Source organism: Equus quagga, chromosome 17 (genome assembly GCF_021613505.1).
Source record: "Equus quagga isolate Etosha38 chromosome 17, UCLA_HA_Equagga_1.0, whole genome shotgun sequence".
Classification (NCBI taxonomy): domain Eukaryota; kingdom Metazoa; phylum Chordata; class Mammalia; order Perissodactyla; family Equidae; genus Equus; species Equus quagga.
Window position 1 is genome coordinate 8,625,536 of NC_060283.1, and position 22,343 is coordinate 8,647,878.

The 22,343-nt window shown below is 38.1% G+C and overlaps 1 protein-coding gene across 2 annotated transcripts in view; it reads right to left on the bottom strand.

Moving 5' to 3' along the window:
* Window positions 1-2,094: 2,094 nt before the first annotated feature.
* Window positions 2,095-22,343, bottom strand: part of LOC124229524 (solute carrier family 22 member 9-like) — a 36,940-nt gene continuing 16,691 nt past the window's right edge. Inside the window, exons 3-10 of one of the 2 annotated variants that reach the window (XM_046644765.1) lie at window positions 15,769-15,923; window positions 15,498-15,666; window positions 14,072-14,195; window positions 7,467-7,582; window positions 6,007-6,221; window positions 4,238-4,346; window positions 3,595-3,798; window positions 2,095-2,265 (exon numbers count right to left, since the gene is read on the bottom strand). In XM_046644765.1, coding sequence (XP_046500721.1) covers window positions 2,205-2,265; window positions 3,595-3,798; window positions 4,238-4,346; window positions 6,007-6,221; window positions 7,467-7,582; window positions 14,072-14,195; window positions 15,498-15,666; window positions 15,769-15,923 — 1,153 coding nt within the window. In that variant the 3' untranslated portion in view covers window positions 2,095-2,204. The remainder of the gene's footprint in view (window positions 2,266-3,594; window positions 3,799-4,237; window positions 4,347-6,006; window positions 6,222-7,466; window positions 7,583-14,071; window positions 14,196-15,497; window positions 15,667-15,768; window positions 15,924-22,343) is intronic. The other variant, XM_046644766.1, reaches the window with a different exon arrangement.

The window sequence follows — 22,343 nt, forward strand, 5'->3', positions numbered from 1 at the left end:
ATGAGGCTGGATAAGTCAAAGGTATTCATTATGGACGATTCCTCAAAATTTCTTTTCCTTGTCTCTTTTCCGCATTCTATAGTTTGTCATTTTTATGCTTCTTTGTCTCTTGGGAGGCATTTTACAGGTGAAAAACAGAAGATGCTTGTAAGATTGATTGATTTTATTTTCAAAATCTAAAGTCCATAGGAGAACTAGAGGGTCTCCGGAAGAGGTAGTGAGAAAAGAGGAAGGAAGTTGGGTGATTGGGAAGAGTTGAAATTAGAGGATTCTCTTCAGGTTATGGGGGAGAGGGACCCAGTCCTGACCCGTCTTAGTTCCCCAAAGAAGCAGAAGACCCAAATAGAGTGGCTGCATAGGGAGCTGAACAGATAGTCTGGAAAACCCAGATTCCAATACCTCATGTCATGAATGGGGAGTTGTAGCATGCGTGTAAAGGCCAGTATTAACCTGGTAATCTCTTTGAACGGAGTACTGATAACCAGTAGCTGCCCTTGCTTGTTCTCACCTCGTCATTGTGGTATTGCATATGCCCATGGGATCTAGATAGTTCTGGTGAGGAAGGATTGTGCAAAGAATCCCTGAAGATAACTGATCTGTGATTTCCTGCCAACCTGGAGGAAATGGGAACTTAAATTAAAATTATGTTGACTTGCAGAAAATAAAAATGTGAGACCACACCTGCACTTGTGTGCTAAGGTATATACCTGTTAATCTGTCTTATGTCTCTTTTTTTCATTTTATATTAATGTGCACAGTGCTTACCACACTGCTTGGTAGTTACTACATGCTCAATAAATGGACACTGAATGCATGAGTGTTTATTTCAGAGCTCTTCATAGTGATGCCAAACTGCGTTTTTAGCAGCTCTCCAGCATGAATTATTTTATAATTCCACCATCAATCAATGAGTTTCTGTTTAAACCGCACTCTCACCGACATTGAATTGAGCACACTTTCATTAAATTGGTCTTCCTTTGAGTGTCTGTCTTTAATTTCCGGTGAGTTTCTACAGTTTTTCATAAATCTATGGCCTATGTGGCTTTTTTCTCTTGAAAATGATATATTCTGCCTTTTATTCATTTTCTATTGAATTATTTATCTTTTGGGTAGATAGAATTCTACATATTTAAAAGTATATTTTGAAAACTGCTTATTTTGTCATTTGCTCTTTCATTTTTGACATCTATTGACATAATATTTTGGAATTTCACATATTCTTTGTTTGAGCTTTGAATACAGAAACTTACAAAGAAGAAAGAAGCAATCACTTAAAAATTCACCAGCAAAAGTTAAGTGCTTTTATCATTTTGGTAAATATTTTCCTAGTTTTCTTTGGCAAGTTGTTAGGATTTAGCCCAGCAGAGGCTTTAAATGGGTATTATTCAAATCCACCTGTCTTTAAATTTCTGACATTTGTTTTACTTTTCAAAACCTTTTTTATCCCACTATTTTGTATTTAAATTTTCTAGTGAAAATTTTAGTTTTTTTGTTCCATTTTACTTTTTATTAAAACAGAATATTTTTCAGTGTGGGGTATGATGTCACATTATTAGTCATTTATTTTTAAATAGTTATGTATGCTATTTGCTGCATAATCTTTTCTTTTGCCCTGTGACTTACAGTTCCAAAATTATATATTCAGTGTTATATTTACTATGGTCTGTTTCTGGATTTCCTTTGTTATGTAAATGCATCTGCTACTGCTATTTTGACTACTGCATCTATAATAAAGTCCAGTATATGCTACCCCGTATGATAGTCAGCCTCCCCTCACTCTGTGATCCTCTTTTTAGGAATCACTTTGTTTACCTGTAATTTCTAGATAAACTTGTAACTATTTTTTTAAATTCTTCTAAAAGTAAGTAGATTTTCATTATAATTACATCAATTATTCTACCAATTAATTACAGGAAGTATTGTTATTTTTAGTACTATTCAATCTTCCTATCCAGAAACAGGCTGGTTATCCACAATTATACAAAAGTCCTAAGTTCTTTGAAAATATTATGGTTTCCTTCACATTTCTTATTATGATTAATTATAGGTATTTTATACTTAGAAGTTTAATACTGCAATTGGAAAAAGTCCATTTCTTCATTATATATTTTTATTTATTTATTTTACAAATTTTCCCCTATGAGAAATTATCTCATTTCTCCCATATATTTTGCTCTTGAATCAGCATCAGCTCCTGGAATTCCTTAAAATGTTGTCACTTTCATGGAAATAACTTCCTGCTTTGCTTTTCTCCAGCCTTTTCTCCTGGTAAAAATACAATGAAACCAATAAAGAAATGAACACAAAAAATGAAAAGACATGGAAAATCATACATGTCTTGCAATCTTTAGAGCAAGCTTATCCTTCACCAACCAGCTTTACTATAAACTATGAACGCTGCCACAAGGTTTTGTGTAAATCTTGTGAAGAAAAAGACCCAGGTGTCAGGCAGGATCTGGGAAGGCAGCTTTGATAGTTTCTACTCTTACCCTTGGACACCATGGCATTGGAAAGAAGCGTTTTAGAAAAGGCAAAGGAAGTACAGAAAAGTTTTAGAATCCTTTCCCGGTATTTATCACTTTAAATTCTGTATTCTCAACACTTTCCTTCCCAGTGAAACCCAGATGGTCTGAATATCATAGGCAGCACAACAGGACTCCTTTCCCTGAGATACGCTGTCTTCTGTGGGAGAGGGGACTCTTGTCCTTTCCCTGAGCTCCCTAAGATTCTTCAGTGAACAGGCCACTCCTCAGGTCTTGTGGTGGATAATCTTATATGTCAACTTGGCTAGGCCATAGTGCCCAGATATTTGGTCAAACACTAGTCTAGATGTTTCTGTGAAGGTATTTTTTAGACGTTATTAGTATTTTAATCAGCAGACTGTCAGTAAAGCACGTTACTCTCCATAATGTGAGGGGGGCCTCAGCCAATCATTTGAAGGCCTTAAGGGAAAATGACAGGTCCCACAGAGGAAGAAGGAATTCTGCCTCCAGATTGCTTTTAGACTGGAGAACTCTTTTCTTTCTTCAGCTCTTCCCTTGGTCTCCAGGCTGCTGCCTGCTTGCAGATTTCAGACTTTCCAGCCCCTACAATACCGTGAGCAAATTTCTTAAAATAAATCTGTCTCACTGTATATATACACATCCTATTGGTTCTATTTCTACAGAGAGTCAGAATCAGATTATACAGGCCTACAGGAACCAAAAGTTTCAGAGAGCTTGCCTTCGCTCCCTGGGCTAAAGGCTTCCAGGGACAGAGGGATGAGAATCTGATGTTTGATTCTGTGCATATTTGTGAAATATCTTCAGGGCTGTGACAGCCACACTAGGATACTAAATTTTGGCCTCTTTACCACTGAACCTACTGGTGCAGGCTGGGCAGAGTGGATCTGTGTGATCTGGGGAGGCTTGGAGGAATCTGAGGTCACTGTGGGGGTGGGATGAGGTTGTAGCCAAACCAAAGCACGGACCACATGGCAATAGTCTGGGTCTCAACATTTCCCTGGAGATAATGACCCTGAATGGTGTTCTGCCCTCCTCATTACAGACCTATAGTGCACAGCAACCCTCAAGGACAGCTCAGAGGTCTACTCACTCATTCTCCACATCCTGGATGGAGTCAGGCAGGGGCTGATTCCTGGTTTCAGGAAGGAGTCGGACAACAAGTGCACTGAGGATGGGACAGACTCCATAGATGATCCAGGGCAGGTGGGAGGAATACACCGTTAGGATCATCAGGAGGGGAGCCACAGCTGACCCAATGTTAGCAGCAATTCCAATGACTCCTAAAACTAGTGCTCTTGGGGTGCAAACAAAAATACAAAAAAATCTGGTGAAAATCCACACATATAATTTATGATTTTTTAGTTTGCTTTGGTTATGGGAGACAGCACATCATTGTGTTTAGACATGGAAATTGATAACAACTCGTTTTGGACATTTCCTCATTTACTAGCAATTATTTTCAAGTTCACATGTGCATTAAGACAAAATTGGATCATTGAAAAAACACTGTTACCTATAACATTTACCCTTCTTGTAGTTCAGAAGATTACTTGAGAAGAAACATAAAAGTGCAGGGCAAAAAGTCAGCTTTTGATAAAATTTGGCTATAACTTTTGTTATTATTGTAATTTACTTTTGATAACTAACCAGTCTTAGTTTTCTTCCCCCAATACATGTCCATTATCTGGGAAAGGCCTGTTTTGATCCTGACACATCACCCGTGAGCTTTATACCTGACTACAGTGGGGATCAGTTCATTTCCATGGGTAGCAGAACTGGTGATAGCGGCAGAACAAACTCCTACTCCCAAAGTTGCCAAAGCCACACGCAGGGTCTGCATTTCTGGAGAGAGGAAGACCAGTGAGGCTCAGGAAGTGGGAGCTGAAGGAATCAACATCCCTCCAATTACAGCTGAAGAAGATCCTATTGGAGGTGTTTGCAAGGATAACATGTACTGTAGAGTAACTGCACAGAGGCAGAAAATGTGCAATGTCTAATCAGGTCAGAAATGTGACATGTACATATTATGGCTTATCGTGAATAAAAGGATTGAGTTATTTCATCAACTCTCCCTGCATAGCTGAGTTTTTCCAGAAAAGGAGAGGGGGAGTTGAGTCCCACAGGTGCTGTCTTCCATTAATTCTGTTCTGTATCTCCTTTGCCCTTAACATAGAATATAAGACTGTCATGTGGGCAATTACTGAGGGTGTAAGACTCATCCACATCTTTGAGTTTAAAACCTAGGAGCTTACACAATATTGACACAGGGCTAGTCAAGCAGAAGAGAAAAATAAAAGAATAGAACTCCTATGTTAATTGATAAGCTGGATCAAGCTTGATCAATAGGCTAGGCGAGAATAATTTTTCAATAATTAAGTATAAGGACCTATATTAGTAAAAAAATGCCTGGGGGCTGGCCCCGTGGCCGAGTGGTTAAGTTCGCGCGCTCCGCTGCAAGCGGCCCAGTGTTTCGTTGGTTTGAATCCTGGGCGTGGACATGGCACTGCTCATCAAACCACGCTGAGGCAGCGTCCCACATGCCACAACTAGAAGGACCCGCAACGAAGAATATACAGCTATGTACTGGGGGGCTTTGGGGAGAAAAAGGAAAAAATAAAATCTTTAAAAAAAAAAATGCCTGACTTTGGAAACCTCTGAAGGGAAGTTTCAGAGAGTCAGTTTTCTATTGCCTGCTTTCCCTCCTCTTCACTAAAAATTTCATTACAAGAGTCACAACACTGGAGTGGGCTCTGTTGTAAGGCAGTAAACTTGCATCATTGCTGATGTTCAAGATGAAGAGTGGAGGCTCCAATCTGGTATCTTGTAACATACATAACTATGTTGGGAGTTAGGAGAAGCAAGATGATCACCTGGGTTACCCTATTCATGACATATGATCATTAAATTGAGTAAAATAGATTCTGATACAGGCTCTTAGCTGCATAGTACCTAGTTCCCGCTGTCACTTCTTTGCCTGAAGACAAGGAATTTTTGTTTTCTTGAAGTCAAGATGATTCTCCCAAACTAGGGTTTCTGTTATGGAGACTTGATATGAGACACGTGAGTGGATACACAGAGATTAGAGAATAAATTGTCACTGAAGCTGTAATAATAAGCAAGGGCCCAGACAAAGTGACTGTATTGTGTTCTCACACGGCATACAATGTCAAGATCCAGACCCTCAGTGCTTGCTATATAAAGAATGACTTGCCTAACGTAAGTGAGCAATTCTGTCATAGAGAAACTACCAGTAATAGACGACACCAGTTTCCAGATACTTCTTGGATATAATGAATACATCATATATCAGAGCCAACCTTAAGTGACCTTGAGCTCTTTCCCCAGCAACTTAAGTGCAGAATATATACTACACTTTCAGACTGATTTCAGAGAACTTTAGAACTGAATCTGCATTTCCTTCTGGCTTCGAATAGGTGTGACCAGTACAATTCATGAGGAATGGGAGGAACACATCTTTCTTCAACATGTGCTCATTTCTCACCTTCAGGCACAAACGTGGTGGTCAGAATGGAGATTCCCAGCAGGAACAGGAAAAGCATCTGGCTGACTCGACGGCCCAGGTGATTCAGTGCCAAAAGTGCAACATAATTGCTTGGAAGTGTGACTACACCAAAAAGACCCTGGGACAGGAAAACATTTTTCCCCAAGTGCTGGACATGGAGATTCAGGCCAAAATAGGGAATTAAGGTTGTAAATCTATGGTGAACAAGAGGAAAGAAATCAGAAGGTTTAGATTCTCTGTCCTACCAATGATGATACTGAGCCAGGAAACCAGGGATGGATGTAAAGAATAAATGCGTGGTCTGATTTGTAGAATATTTTTGTGTTGATTATATTTTCTTATTTTCTGTATTTTTGATACTCTGGCATTTAGGGCCTTGATCCTGGACAGACTGCCTTTCCCAGGGCCAGCTAATTCCTAGAGGTAGCAAATGACTCCCCTGTGAGCCAACCTTACAAGCCACCAATCCAGAGCCAACACTCCCAACTATCTCCTCTATCAAACTCACAACAAGCCAATATTCCGCTTCCCCTAAATCACCCGAGGGCCCTGTAGTGGACTACTGCAGATCACCGCTACAGTCCAGAGTCCACTAAACTTATTCAGTCTATCCAATCCTAAGCTCACTCAGGTTACCTACCCGCCTCTTACATTCCTTCCAACAAAAAAACTGATTAAGGCTCTGGGCCATGCTCTTTCATTTCTTCTCTCTTTTGCCTTCTAACAGACCCTGCTGCCTCCCTGAATGGCCCTGTGTGCTGTTTCATGCCTCCTCTTTCCAGGGATCTGTGGTATAGACTTCCTTCATGAAAATCATTCCTGAGTCTGTTAGATGATTAAAACAAATCTTGTGTACATTTTAAACACAATTTCCTTCCCAGGAGTTAAACTGATTAAATTTCTTAATGATTTAAAAATTATCATAAAATAACAGTGTGATAATGGAGCTTATAATGCTGCTTAGTTTTTTGTGGGAGTGGAGAGTGTTTTTGTGGAGGATACATGAGGGGATCTTCTAGGGTCTTAGAATTTTTTCTGTATCCTCATCTGGGTGATGGTTATATATTTACACATGGAAACATTCATTGAGCTGCATATATTTGAGCACTTTACTTTTTATAATAAAATTAAAACAATTAAAATGAAAACAAACAAGTGAAGAAACTTAAAGTCAAAGTCTGTACCATAACTGAAGTTCTCGACCTCATCTCCAGTGATAAGCCTGGTAGAGTGACGTGATAACAAAACTCCTAACTGTACAATTGGTTCTATGTTGGTCTTTTCATAACAATTTCACTACCTCCAGACATAGCAATTATCTTTATTGCTTCCTCTTGTTTTATCTCAAGTCTGTCCCTATAACATGCTATAACTTTGAAATAAGAAATAGAATCCTGTCTCCACTATTTAAAGTTCCTCATGCACTGTGTGAAGCCTACCTCATAAAGGACAGTACACAGATCCTTTTACGCAGGTTGGGTGTGCGGAACAAGTCACACACAGGAGGTTTGTTCTGTGCTGCTTCCAGCTCCTCCTGCATGGCGGATTTCAAAACCTTCAACAACAACAGCAAACTGTTTAGTTGTCACAAAGTGGTAGACACTGTGAATTCCTAACAGAGGACAAGATAGATAATTTCCCTTTTTGTCCTTTGGAAAATACAGCCATGGAAGATGTAACAACAGGTGTAAAAGTGGTATGAAAGGTGATTTAGGGAGTTAAATGGGCCTAAGGGAAATTATGCAGAGGCAAGGATATTTTAATGTGACATTCAATTTGGCTGCAGGACATCAAAACAGGTGTGTACATTAGGGATTTAGATCAGGAAGGGGACTAAATGAAGAGTAGCTTGGATTATGGTCCAAAGCTTCATTTATACCGGAAGGGCATGAAAGGTGTTCTCAGCTAGTTGCTCTCAGTAGAAAAACAGCTCTTTTCAGAAAGGAGAATAATTTTCTGAGAGCCTTTATTCTGGTTCTTGGGTCAGTGTCGTTCAGAGAAATCTTGGCATATGTTGTGCCTCTATGCATGAGATGGCTAGAATTACATCTGAAGATGAATTCAGGGGAGATCTTGATGTTGTATGATTTATACCCAGACTTTATAATCTGGCATTATACAATGGCTCTGCCACATGCTAGGCATATACTTTGAGGAAGGAAACAGGACATCTCTAAGCCTCAATTTCTTTTTCATTAAAAAGTTGAATAAGAATAAGAAGATGTGGCAAGCTGCCAAATGGGAGAAAATATTTGCAAATCATATGTCTGATAAGAGGTTAATCTCTAAAATATACACAGAACTCATGCAACTCAAGAGCAAAAAACCAAACAGATTAAAAATGGACAGAGGATCTGAATAGGAATTTTTCCAAAGAAAACATACAGAGGGACAACAGGTATATGCAAAGGTGCTCAAAATCAGTAGTCACTGGGGAAATGCAGATCAAAACCACAATGAGATGTTACTTCACATATGTTACAATGGCTATCCTCAAAAAGACAAGAAATAACGAGTGTTGATGAAGATGCAGAGAAAAGGGAACCCCTGTGCGCTGTTGGGGGGAAGGTAAATTAGTGCAGCCACTATGGAAAACAGTATGGAAGTTCCCCCCAAAATTAAAAATAAAACTACTATGTGGTCCAGCAATTCCACTTCAGGGTATTTATCTGAAGAAAAGGGAAACATGAACTTCAAAAGGCATACGTATCCCCATGTTCATCACAGCGTTATTTACAACAGCCAAGATATGGAAACAACCTGTGCTCATCTATGGATGAATGGATAAAGAAAATGTGAGATATAAATATGCAATGAAATATTATTCAGCCCTAAAAGAGAAATCTTGCCATTTAAGATAACATGGATGGAACTTGAGGACATTATACTGAGTGAAATAAGTCAGACAGAGACAGACAAATACTGTATGATCTCACTTACATTTGGAATCTAAAAAAACAAAACAAAACCAAGCTCATAGACACGGAGAACAGATTGGTGGTCACCAGATGTGGAGAATGAGGGATAGGCAAAATGGGCGAAGGGGATCAAAGGTATAAACTTTCAGTTATAAAATATATAAGTCATGGGGATGCAGTGTACAGCATGGTGACTATAGTTCATAATACTGAATTGCATATTTGAAAGTTGCTAAGAGAGTAGATATAAAAAGTTCTCATCATAAGAAAAATAAATTGTATAACTATTTATGGTGACAGATGCTAACTAGATTTATTGTGGTCATCGTTTTACAATATATACAAATATTGATTATGTTGTATACCTGAAACTAATATAATGTTATATATCAATTATACCTCAAATGAAAAAGAAGTAAATGTAAAAAAAATCAAGATCATGAGAAGAAATAGTAGAAGAAATAATACCTCTCTCACAAGGATTTCCGAGGCATACATGAGGTCACAAATGTGCATATGGAATTATATCTAGCACGGCTCAGTCAGTTACTGACTTATTAATTATTCAAATAATATTAGCTCCATTCTCATCCTATCTTTGCACATGAAACAATGCCATGTAGCTCATTAGAGAAAATGTCAGGATGAAGGGAATTTAGAGAAATGAAAGTCTACCCTTCCCAGAGATCTGGAGTAATCAACATATTTGTGTTAATATAAAGTGGAGCAGCTTTACATTAGAATTGTCTGAAGCAGGTGTGTTTGCCAATCCATCAGATGGAGGTTCAAACAAAACTAAGACCACAAATTTCTGCATTATCTTTACAGAATTAAAAAAAAATCAAATGAAGGCATATTAGCTACCCATTCATGAAGAAAATCTCTTCCGTAAACCACATGTTGACTGCTACTCTTGCCATGCTCTCTTTCTTCCACCTGGCAGTAAGGTGATTGCCAGTTGCCATTCACCTTGATTATGCATTGTGGTTTTTCCCTGCTTTCAGTGTCACTTGCTCTTGTATCTGCCTGACCCTTGTAAATATTTAAGCTTTCCTTCTCTGGATTGGGCCAATCTGGTAGGTCAAACACTAGGAGAAGATAGATAGAACCAAAGATAATTGGAACCAAAGATAATTCCGGATAAGTTAGTTGGTCCAAAAGAATTTTATATAATTTAGGCGTATATTGACACAATATTGAAGTGCCATAGAGCTCCACCTAAATTTCAATGTCCACTTCCGTTCTTTTTTTTTTAAGGCACAAGCCAGTGCTCTCCCCATCATATCAGGAACACTCAGTGCCATTGTCTGTGTAATGCTTCACCTCTGGGGAAACCTGATTCCTTCCAGCCATCTTCAGTGGGATCTGAAATCTCGGGAGCATTATCTGAAATCTTCTAAAGGACCTCTGCTTTTTCTGGGACTATAATATCTGTCATCAGATGTGCCATTATACATGTTTCCAGAAGTGTTTTATTCCTTCTTTTTGAGTGGCCAACTTCTAATCCTCTCCTTTATCAATAAAAGAAGGATAAATTTTTTTCCTTAACTTCGTTAGCATTCTTTACATTCTGTTATGACTGTAAACCTTTGAACTTAAAAATGTCTATGAATTTCTCTCTCTCACATTAATGTGAAAGCTCTTTGAAGGCTGGGACTAGGACTGATTCTGATATTCATGATCTGGCATCATGCCTGGCACAACATAATTTTTCAATAAATAGTTTATATATGTGCATGACATGAAGAATGATTTAGCTAATCATGCACAGCAATATTTGCCTTCCATACCTGGAATGGAAAAGAAGAAAAAGGAAGACTTCTCTGAGGCATTCCCACTCAGCCATGTTCTTGGAACTTGTAATAAGGAGAATACAAATTCCACACAATGTGGATTTGGACTGTTGTGATCACTGCTATATTTCCAGGGACAGAACAAAAATGGCCACAGGTAGGCACTTACTTATATACCATGAAAGAAAGTGAATGAAAAACTAGAACTTCTTTATGCTCTATTCTGCATGGTCACTAGTCCTTCTACTGGTGTTACGGCCATCAGAACATTAACTGGAAGGGAATGGATTAGTTTTTATCACTTTCTCTTACACAGGGTGAGACCAATATACAAGCTTCTTTTAAATAATTATTTTCAATTACTTAATTTTTGAGGTAACTTTGGTGTATAACATTATGTAAATTTCAGGTGTATATCACTATATTTCAACTTCTATGTAGACTACACCACATTCACTACCCAAGTCTAATTGCCATCCATCACCATACCCTTGTGCCCTTTTACTCTTTTTGCCCTCCTCCCTTCCCCCTTTCCCTCTGGTAACCACCAATCTGTCCTCTGTGTCTATGTGTTTGTTGTTGTTGTTGTTTTATCTTCCAGTGAAATCATATGGTATTTGACTTTCTCTGTCTGACTTATTTTGCTTAGCATAATGCCCTCAAAGTCTATCTATGTTGTTGTAAATTGCAATATTTCTTTTTTTATGGCTGAGTAGTCCTACATAATATTCATATATGCAACCTCTTTATATATTTATATATGCATATATTTATATACGCAACCATTCTTCCCTTGATGGGCTCTTAGATTGTTTCCAAGTCTCGGCTATTATGAACAATGCTGCAATGAACATGGGGATGCATATATCTTTTCCAATTAGTGTTTTCATGTTCTTTGGATAAATACCCAGAAGTGGAATAATTGGATCATATGGTAGTTCTATTCTTAGTTTTTTGAGAAATCTCCATACTGTTTTCCATAGTGGCTGCACCAATTTGCATTCCTACCAGCAGTATATGAGAGTTCCCTTTTCTCCACATCCTGACCAACACTTGTTCTTTTTGTCTTTTTAATAATAGCCATTCTGACTGGTGTGAGGTGATATCTCAATGTGGTTTTGATTTGCATTTCCCTAATAACTAGTGGTATTGTACATCTTTTCCTGTGCCTCAAGGCCATCGGTATATCTTATTTGGAAAAATGTCTGTTCAGATCCTCTGTCCATTTTTAAATGGTTTGTTTGTTTTTCTGTTGGCGAGTTGTATCAGTCTTTATATATTTTGGATATTAACCCCTTAACAGATATATGATTTGTGAATATCTTCTCCCAATTGTTAGGTTGTCTTTTGTTTTTGTTGATGATTTTCTTTGCTGTGCAGAAGCTTTTTAGATGGATGTAGTCACACCTGTTCATTTTTTCTTTTATTTCTCTTGCCTGAGGAGATATGATATTCAAAGAGATAGTGCTAAAACTGATGTCAAAGAGCATACCAGCTATATTTTCTTTTATGAGTTTTATGGTTTCAGGCCTTACATTAAGTCTTTAATCCATTTTGAGTTAATTTTTATGTATCGTGTAAGATAATGGTCTACTTTCATTCTTTTGCATGTGGCTTTCCAGTTTTCCAAACACCTTTCATTGAATAGACTTTCTTTCTCCATTGTACGTTCTTGGCCCCTTTGTCAAAAATGAGCTATCCATAGATGTGTGGGTTTATTTCTGGCCTCTCATTTCTGTTCCATGGATCTTTGTGTGTGTGTTTATCTGCCAGGACCAGGCTGTTTTGATTACTATAGCTTTGTAGTACATTTTGAAATCAGGATGTGTGATACCTCCCTCTTTGTTCTTTCTTCTTAGGGTTGCCTTGGCTATTTATTTGGGATAATTTGTTCCATGTAAATTTTCAAATTTTTGTTCCATTTCCATGAAAAATCTTGTTGGAACTTTGAATCTGTTGATTGCTTCAGGAAGAATGGATATTTTAAGTGTGTTAATTCTTCCAATCTATGAGCATGGAATACCTTTCCATTTCTTCACGTGTTCTTCAATTTCTTTCAACAATGTTTTATATGTTTCAGGATACAGGTCTCTCACCTCCTTCGTTAAATTTATTCCTAGGTGTATTACTCTTTTTGTTGTGATTGTAAATGGAATTTTGTGATTGTAAATGGAATTGTATACTTGATTTCTCTTTCTGCTATTTATTGCTAGTGTATAAAAACACAACTGATTTTAATATGTTGATTTTGTGCCCTGCAACGTGTTTTTGTTATTTCTAAAGGTTGTTTTTGTTGATTCTTTACAGTTTTCTATAATATAAAATATGTGATATGTTGAGACACTGTCATTTTATTCTCATTTCATTCAGAGTTTTTATCATAAATAGATGCTATATCTCGTTGAATGCTTCCTCTGCATCTATTGAGATGATCACGTGTTTTTTTATCCTTCCTTTTGTTAATATGGTAAATCATGTTCGATTTGTAGATGTTGAACGATCATTGCATCCCTGGAATAAATCCCGCTTGATCATAGGGTATGATCCTTTTAAGGTATTGTTGTTTTCAATTTGCTAGTATTTTGTTGGTGATTTTTGCATCTATGTTCATCAGTGATATTGGCCCGTAATTTTTCTTTTTTGGTTTGGTCTTTGTCTGATTTTGGTGTCAGGGTAATGTTGGCCTCATAGACTGAGTTAGGAAGCATCTCCTCCTCTTCAATGTTTTGGAAGAGTGAGAGGGATAAGTATTAAATCTTCTTTGAATATTTTGTATAATTTACTGGGTAAGCCACCTGGTCCTGGACTTTTCTGGGGAGAGGTTTTCGATTACTGTTTCAATCTCCTTACTAGTGATCTATCTGTTTAGATTCTCTATTCTTTCTGATTCAGTTTTGGAAGGTTGTATAATTCTAAGAATTTATCCATTTCTTCTAGATTATCCAATTTTTGATGTAAAGGTTTTCATAGATTTATCTTATAATTCTTTTTATTTCCTTGTATCTGTTGCAATTTCTCCTCTTTCTTTTCTGATTTCACTTATTTGAGCCTTCTTCTTTTCTTTTGGTGAGTCTACAATCTTTATAATTGTTAATACTCAGTGCTTTCTGCCCCCAGTGAGTAAAATATGTGTCCAGTACTTTCATCAACAGCATGTCTTTTCCTACTGTACACCCAAACAATGTTGACACTCACTGAGAACCAGGACAGTGAGGTCAGAAAACCCATAACCACCCCTGAGATCCTATTCTCCATTCCTCTTATGGATACTGACTAATCTAGATGTAGGTCACATCTTCCCTACATCCCATATCCAGCTCCCATCCTCCTCACCTCCAGAGTTAGGGTGTCTGCAACATTCTTCCTTCCATTTCTGTGTGCTGCTTTTCTAAGTTTATTTAAGGCCTCCTCAGGTTTGTTGGTGATAATAAGCCACCGAGCAGACTCTGCCAGCCACCTTATCAAAGAAAAGAACAAAAGTGCTGCTAATTCTCGCTTGCCCACTTTTCACATAACATTGGTCCAGAGATGTGAAGGAGTCTGGAATATACCACCCAAAATATGCTGCTTTGACATACTGATAATTTTGAGCTGAAGGCACTTGAGAAATTGCAGATGCAGGAAGATCTCTCTGAAGTCTCCCTTTCTACCTATGAGTAGGTCATAAAATTTCCCTTATTAAAGATGCCCATCCAGTGCCAGGAAGAGAAGAACATTCTTATCACCAGAGACCGAGAGTTGACACTGAAATGGACTTTTATAGAGAAACTTAGTAAAATAACTCTTCTTTTCTCTTAGTTTCCCCATATATTTCCTAGTAATTGTCCCACAAAATAATGCCCCATGGCCAAGCCACTTTGTCTTGTAACATCTCCAAGGTTATTTTTGTGTGTAAAAATGTATGTATGCCTTTGGGCCTCATGGCTTTTTGAGTCTTCATTTTCCCTCTGAAGACTCATGTGTACATGTAAAAACAGTAAATAACTTTGTATGTGTTTCTGCTATTAATCTGTCTTATGTCAGTTTAATTCTTCAGCCATCCACAGAACCTAAGAGGGTAGGAGGAAGTTTTTCCTCTCCTGCAGATGCCTTTCCCATCCTATCTAATAAGTACCACAGTTCGTTTATACCAGAAAATAAATTTACCTTCTCTTGTACCATAACTATGAAAACAGAAGGATGGCACCTTCACGCAGCACACTTCGTCTGCTGGGAACACAGGAGTGGAGTCATGTCGACTCCCCTCTTATTCAGGAGAAGTGCCAATTTTGTAAACTAAAAATTCCCTGTGCCTAGTTAAATTTGTATTCAAATAAACAGTGAATCACTCTTTAGTATAACTATGTCCCATGCAATATTTATGCAATATTTTGGACATACTTATGCTAAAATACTATTTGTTGTTTATCTAAAATTTGAATTCAATGAGACATTCTGTATTTTATCCACTTAGCACATAAAAATACAGAACTCTTAGATAAATAGAAATTTCACACAAATCGTGAATAATTTTTAGTGTAACTATATGCCATATAACATTTGGGATGTTATTATACAAAAACACCTGTTGTTTATCTGAAATTCAAATTTAGTTTAATGTCCACAATGTTATCTGGCAACCCTGATTGCTCAGCTTCTGGAATTACACAGATTAGTAGAGCACAAGCTCAAGTATTGACCAAGGACCAAAAAAATTCATGTGTCCTGATTGCATGCATCTTTCATTCCAGGATCCCTAAAACCGAGAGAGAGCTTATACCCTGAAGACAGAACGATGACAAATACGGGCACAGAAAACACCAGCTGGAGGGTGCGCCAGTCTCCAATGGCATAAGCCAGACTTCCTAGTATTATCTGCCCAGCACTATAGGAACAAACCGCCAGTGTCGTTCCCAAGGCTTGGAATTGGGGTAACGTCCATTCTAAAACTGAAAGAAAACACAAACAAGATTTTGACTTTAAACAAAGGTGGAATGTCTGCCTCAAAATTAAGGCATGGCAAATGTACAAGATCAAAAATGTTGACTTACTGAGCATATTACTATTTAACAGGATGGTCATGACAGAAAGGCCAGCCAAGAAGCGTAGTGTGCAGTAAATGAAGAAGGTAGGAGCAAAGGCTACACAGGTGCCAGCAACGGCTAACTGGAACAAACACCATCTGAGTATCAACTTCCTCCCAAACCTGAGAAATGGGTATGAGTTAGAGAACGAGAACAACCTATTGTGAAAAGAAGTGTGCAAAAAGAAGCACCTTTTGAAATTTAGAGAATGTTTTCGCAAGTGAAACTTTGCACTTCAAACCTTAAAGAATAAACAGATAATCAACAATAGATCTTCTCAGAAGCAACCCTCCCTGTTTGTAAAGAGATTACTGAGTACAAAATCCTTCCTGTTTAACCTGTTACCAGTAGACCTTTGACACCAATTGAAACAAAATAAGAGAGGCTGCGATACTGGAAATTTTAGTACATCATAAATATTCCTTGTACTAACAGATGCATTTAGCATAGTAGAAAGTCTGATAGTGTCTAGAATGCAGTGGATTTTTTTTTTTAAAGATTTTATTTTTTTCTGTTTTCTCCCCAAAGCCCCCCGGTACATAGTTGTGTATTCTTTTTTTGTTGCGGGTCCTTCTAGTTGTGGCATGTGGGATGCCGCCTCAGCGTGGTTTGATGAGCAGTGCCATGTCCACGCCCAGGATTCGAACCAACGAAACACTGGGCCGCCTGCAGCGGAGAGAGCGAACTTAACCACTCAGCCACGGGGCCAGCCCCAAGAATGCAGTGGATTTTAACCTCTACTTGGGACTCTGGGGTTCCTGCAGGCTAAGGCTAAAGTGACGTGAAACGTCTCCTTCTGTTATTGATTTGTAGTTTCATACCATTCTGTTCAGAACAGATCTTTGATATGATTTCAATCTTCTTAAATTTTCTAAGAGTTTTTTTGTCACCTAGCATATGATCTATGCTGGAGAATATTCCATGTGCCCCCGAGAAAAATGTGTATTACTATTATCCCTATGTTGCCTTTCCTAATTGATTTGGATACTTGTCACAGAATTTCTTCACTTTTAAAAAATCTTAGTCCTCTCTCCTCTTCTGCCTGAATCATTTCTAGATTTCTATCTTTGAGCTCACTAATTCTCCCTTCCACATGGTCTGCTCTATTTCCAATGCTTTTAAGTTTATTTTTCACTTCATTAATTGTGTTCTTCATCTCCAGATTTTTTTTCTTAGAGATTCAATCTCTTTGGTGAAGTACTCCTTTTGTTAATTAGTTTTATTCATGAGACCTTTGAACTGTCTTTTTGAGTTTTCTTGTACTCGTTGGATTTCTTCATGACCGCTGTTTTGAATTCTCCATCAGTTAGATTGCAATCTTCTTTGACTTCAAGTTGGGTTTCTGGAGAGTTGTCCTTTTCTTTCTGTTCTACCATGTTGCTGCTGCAATTATTCACAGTGCTTGATGAGTTGATCCTCTGCCAGTGCGTTTGTGGTAGTACACATCTTTCTTACTTGGGTAAGGCTTTGGTTACTTTGATTCTGATATGCTTCTGGTTGTATTTGAGATTCTGCACTTTCCACCCTCCACTGCTTATGCAGTAGGCATTGTCAGTGGCCCCCTTGTTCTGCTTATGCCTTGTTGCTTACAATGTGGCTTCAGTATCGGGTTTTGCCTCCTGGATCACCAGGCTGTGAGCACCTCACTGCTTCTGAGATCTTCTGGGCCTTATATTCACCCACTGGCTTTATTTGGGTTATCCATGGGCTCAGGTGCTGCTTTCCCATGCACCACCTGGGCTGCTGCTTCTCTTGGGTTGTCTGGTTGTGCTGACAGCACCGCTTCTGGGGGCTATGTTAATAGGTGTTGCAACCACTGCCAGGGACCCAGGGTCTTGTATGCATCACCTGCTGCTGGTAGGGCTGCTGTCAATGGTGACACAGCTGGGGGTTGAGTCCCAGGTTCTGCTGTGGTTTGTGAAGCCTCATGTCACAAGTGCTACCTGCTACTGCTGTGAGAGTGGGGGGGGCCTCAGCTATGAGTGCTGCTGCTGCTCCTACAGACTCTGCCTCCAGTGCTGGTGTGCTTTCTGAAACCTCAGATCAAGACAACACGACCTCTGCTAAGGGTTTCCACCTTTTGGTTTGCCACCTCTGGGGAAGAGGGAGGGAGCTGGGCCATCAGCACTGCTGTGCTTCCTGAAGCCTCAGATGGTGAGCTCCCCCTGCGACTACTAAGGGAGGGCAAGGGGTAAGCCACGTATGCTGTTGCTGCTCCTGCAACTTCTGGTCTTTGGTGCTATTGCCATTGTTGAACCTCAGGTCAGAGCACTACTGCCACTGCCAGGGTGCTCTGCATTTTGGATCACCATCACCACTGGAGAGGGAGGAGCTGATCCCCTGGTTCCCCTGCCTCCTGGAGGTCCAGACCACCTACCTTCAGACATACAGATGCATGGATCTCTGAGACATTCTGATGTGCTCTGTGGGGAGTCCTTTGTTGGCCAGTGGATGTCCTACTGCTTACACCTTAGAGGGGAGAGACAAAGGGAAGAACTCACACTGCCATGAGGCTGATATCACTCCTCTAGTTTTCTTTTCTTGTAGTGTCCTTTTCTGCCTTTGGTATCGGGGTAGTGCTGGCCTCATAAAATGACTTTGGAAATGCTCCTTCCTCTTTGGTTTTTTGGAAGAGTTTGAAAAGGATTGGTCTTAATTATTCTTTAAATGTTTGGTAAAATTGAGCAGAGAAGCCGTATGCTTCTGGACTTTTTTTTTGTTCAGAGTATATTGATTGCTGGATTCAGTCTCCTTACTAGTAATTGATCTGTTCATATTTTCTACTTCTTCCTGATTCAGACTGGGTAGGTTGTTTGTGTCACGGAATTTTTCCATTTCATCTTGTTTGTCCAGTTTGTTGGCATACAGCTGTTTAGAGTGGCGTCTTGTATTTTTGTGGTATCACTTGTAATATTACCTCTTCCATTTAAAATTTTGTTGGTTTGGGCCCTCTCACTTTTTCCTTGGTTACTCTAGCTAAAAGTCTGTCAATTTTGTTTATCTTTTCAATGAACCAATGTTTAGTTTTGTTGATCCTTTTTTATTGTTTTCCTGTTCTCTATTTCACTTATTATTTCCTTCCTTCTGCTAAGTTTGGGCTTATTATTTTTTTTCTTTTTCTAGTTCCTTGAAGCATTGACTTAGGCTTTTTATTTGATATCTTTCTTGTTTCTTAATATAGACATTTACTACTATGAACTTCTCTTTTAGGAATGCTTTTGTTGAATCCCACAAATTTTATTATGTTGTATTTCATTTCTCTCAAGATACATTTTTTTTTTATCTCCCCTTTAATTTCTTCTTCGATCCATTTGTTGTTCAGGAGAGTATTGCTTAATTTTAGGAGAGTTGTTCTCTCCTGTTGTTTAGGAGCTGTTGTTCAGGAGATTATTGTGAGTTTTCAAGTTTTCCTCCTGTTATTGATTTCTAGTCTCATACCATTTCGGTCAGTGAAGATGACTGCAATCTTCTTAAATTTGTTAAGACTTGTTTTGTGGCCAAACATAGGTTCTATCCTAGAAAATGTCCCATGTGCACTTGAGAAGAATGTGTGCTCTGCTGTTGTTGAATTCATGTTCTGTACACATCTGTTAGGTCCATTTTGTCCTTATTGTTGTTCAAATTCTTTATGTTCTTATGGCTTGTCTATTTGTTTCGTTATTAATTTTTGTATGATCTGGCCAGATTCTCACCATTCCTTCTCTTTTTTTCTGGACACAGATGAAGACTGTACTTTCCAGTCTTATAATTAAGTAAGGTCCAGGTATCTTTGGGTTGACCATGGACTGTGGACAGTAGTGATACAGGCCATGTCCAGGCCAGTCCATACAAGATCTATTTTGTTTCTATGCATTCCATTTGACAACATGGCTGGAAACAAAGAACTCATTGATGAAAAAGTCATATAATGGAAGGAGTTGTTTCCTGACTCATTGCCTAGAGGATGGGGGCCTGGATGGCTCTTTGACTGACACCGAATTATGACATCAGTGAGAATCATTCTTTTTCTCAAGTAATCAGTTATGATTCTGGATTTTTTTTTCCTGCAACCAGTTACCTTGATTAATACAATAATGCTGTGATTATAATGATTTGTGTGAGAAGGTTTGTGTGTATTTCTTTTTGTATATGTTACCAAATTTATTTGAAAAGAAAGAAAATGTGATATATATCTGCAAATATGTCAAAAGAGGTTATACAATTACACATATACATATCACACATATCCCAATTTTACTTAAAATGTGTATTTGTAATTTACGTAAATATAACAAAATGATCTTACTGTTGGCTCCCACTTGGGTGGATTTATTCCCAACCACTCTATTTTAAAAATTTTCAAATATGAAAGATAGCTTAAGTGAATATTATAGTGAAGGCTGGTATAAACCTCAACTGGATTCACCCCTAGATATCATTTTGCTGCATTGGCTGTATTTCTTTGTATGGATGCAAACACATCACACACTCTTTCTGTGTTGTTGTTTTTTTTTTTTGTTAAATCATTTGAAAGGCAGTTACAAATCACATGACACATCACTCCCAAAGTTGTAAACATGGTTTATTAAGAGTGAGGATAGTTTTCAATATTTTTACAATTCCGTTAGCATAAGTAAGAATGCTAACAATGATTCCTTAATATCAGCTGCTAGACCATATTCAAATTGCCACAAAAATCCAAAAAAATCTCTTTCTAGCTGTTATTTTTCCTTATTCCATCCATGATGTAGTTGGGGTTTGCACATTGCACTTTTCTGTTATGTTTTGTTAGTCTTTTTAAATCTAGAATGATCACTCCACTTATCTTTTGCATGACATTATCTTTTTGAAGAGTCCAGGTCCGTTGTCTTATAGAATGTCAATTGAGGACAACTTCAAATGTATTTTAAATTTTTATCTATATTCTAATTTTACGTGGAGCATTTTTTGGTCACAAAGTAACAAAAGATTAAAAAGGTAAAAAATATATTTGCATATTCCTTGCTGATGCTTTTGAGAAAATTTTATTAAAATAGACTCTTTTTTAGAGCAGATTTAGGTTCACAGCAAAATTGAGCAGAAGATATAGAGATTTCCCATATAGCTCCTGCACCCCCCGATAGGCATAGCCTCCCCCATTATCATATTCCCCACCAGAGTGTTCCATTTGTTAAACTGGTGAACCTACTACTGATACAACATAATAATCCAAGGTCCATAGTTTACATTAGGGTTCACTTTTCGGGTTTTCCATTCTATGGGTTTGGACAAATGTATAATGACATGTACTCATCATTATAGCATCATACAGAGTATTTTCCCTGCCATGAAATTCCTCTGCACTCTGCTTATTCATCTTTCCTACACTCCACCTCAACCCCTGGCAACCACTGAACTTTTTACTGGCTCCATAACTTTGCCTTTCCTAGAATGTCATGTGGTTGGAATCATACAATATGTAGCCTTTTCCGATTGGCTTCTTTCACTTAGCAACATGTGTTTAAGTTTCCTCCATGTCTTTTCATGGCTTGATGGCTCATTTCTTTTTATCACTGAGTAATATTTCATTGTCTGATGTACCACAGTTTATATAGCCATTCACCTATGGAGGGACTTCTTGGTTGTTTCCAAGCTTTGTCAATTATAAGCAAAGCTGCTATAAACATCCATGTGCAGGTTTTTGTGTGTACATAACTTTTCAACTCCTTTAGGTAAATACCAAGAAGCATAATTGTTAGATCATATGGTAAGAGTAGGTCTAGTATTGTAAGAAGCCACCAAACTGTCTTCTAAAGTGGCTGTACCATTTTCTATTCCCTCCAGCAATGAATGAGAGTTCTTGTTGCTCCACATTCTCACCAGAATTTGGTGTTTTCAGCATTCTGGATTTTTGCCTTTCTAATAGGTTTGTAGTGGTATCTCATTGCTCTTTTAATTTGCATTTCTGTGATGACATATGATGTGGAGAATCTTTTCATATGTTTCATTGCTGTCCATATATCCTCTTTGGTGATGTCTCTGTTAAGGTCTTTGGCCTCTTTTTTAATCAGGTTATTTGTTTTGTTTTATTATTGCTGAGTTTTAAGAGCTCCTTGTATTTTTTACCTAAAAATTATTTTTTTAGGTAAATATATGTTTTTTGAAAATATTTTCTCCCAGTCTGTGGTTTGTCTCTTCAGTTTCTTATTTTTTCTATTTGAAGAAGATTAGCCCTGAGCTAACATCTACCACCAGTCTTCCTCTCTCTCTTCTTTTTTTTTTTTTTGCTGAGGAAGACTGGCCCTCAGCTGACATCCATGCCCATCTTCCTCTACATTATATGTGCGATGGCTACCACAACATGGCTTGACAAATGGTGCATAGGTCTGCACCCGAGATCCAAACCAGAAACCCCGGGCTGCTGAAGCAGAATGTGCCAACTTAACCATTCTGCCACCTGGCAGCTCTCTTCAGCCTCCTGACCATCAATTGTAGAGCAGAAAATTTAATTTTAATGAATTCCAGCTTATAATTTTCTTCTTTCATGGATTAGGCCTTTGGGCTTGTATCTAAGAAGTCATCAT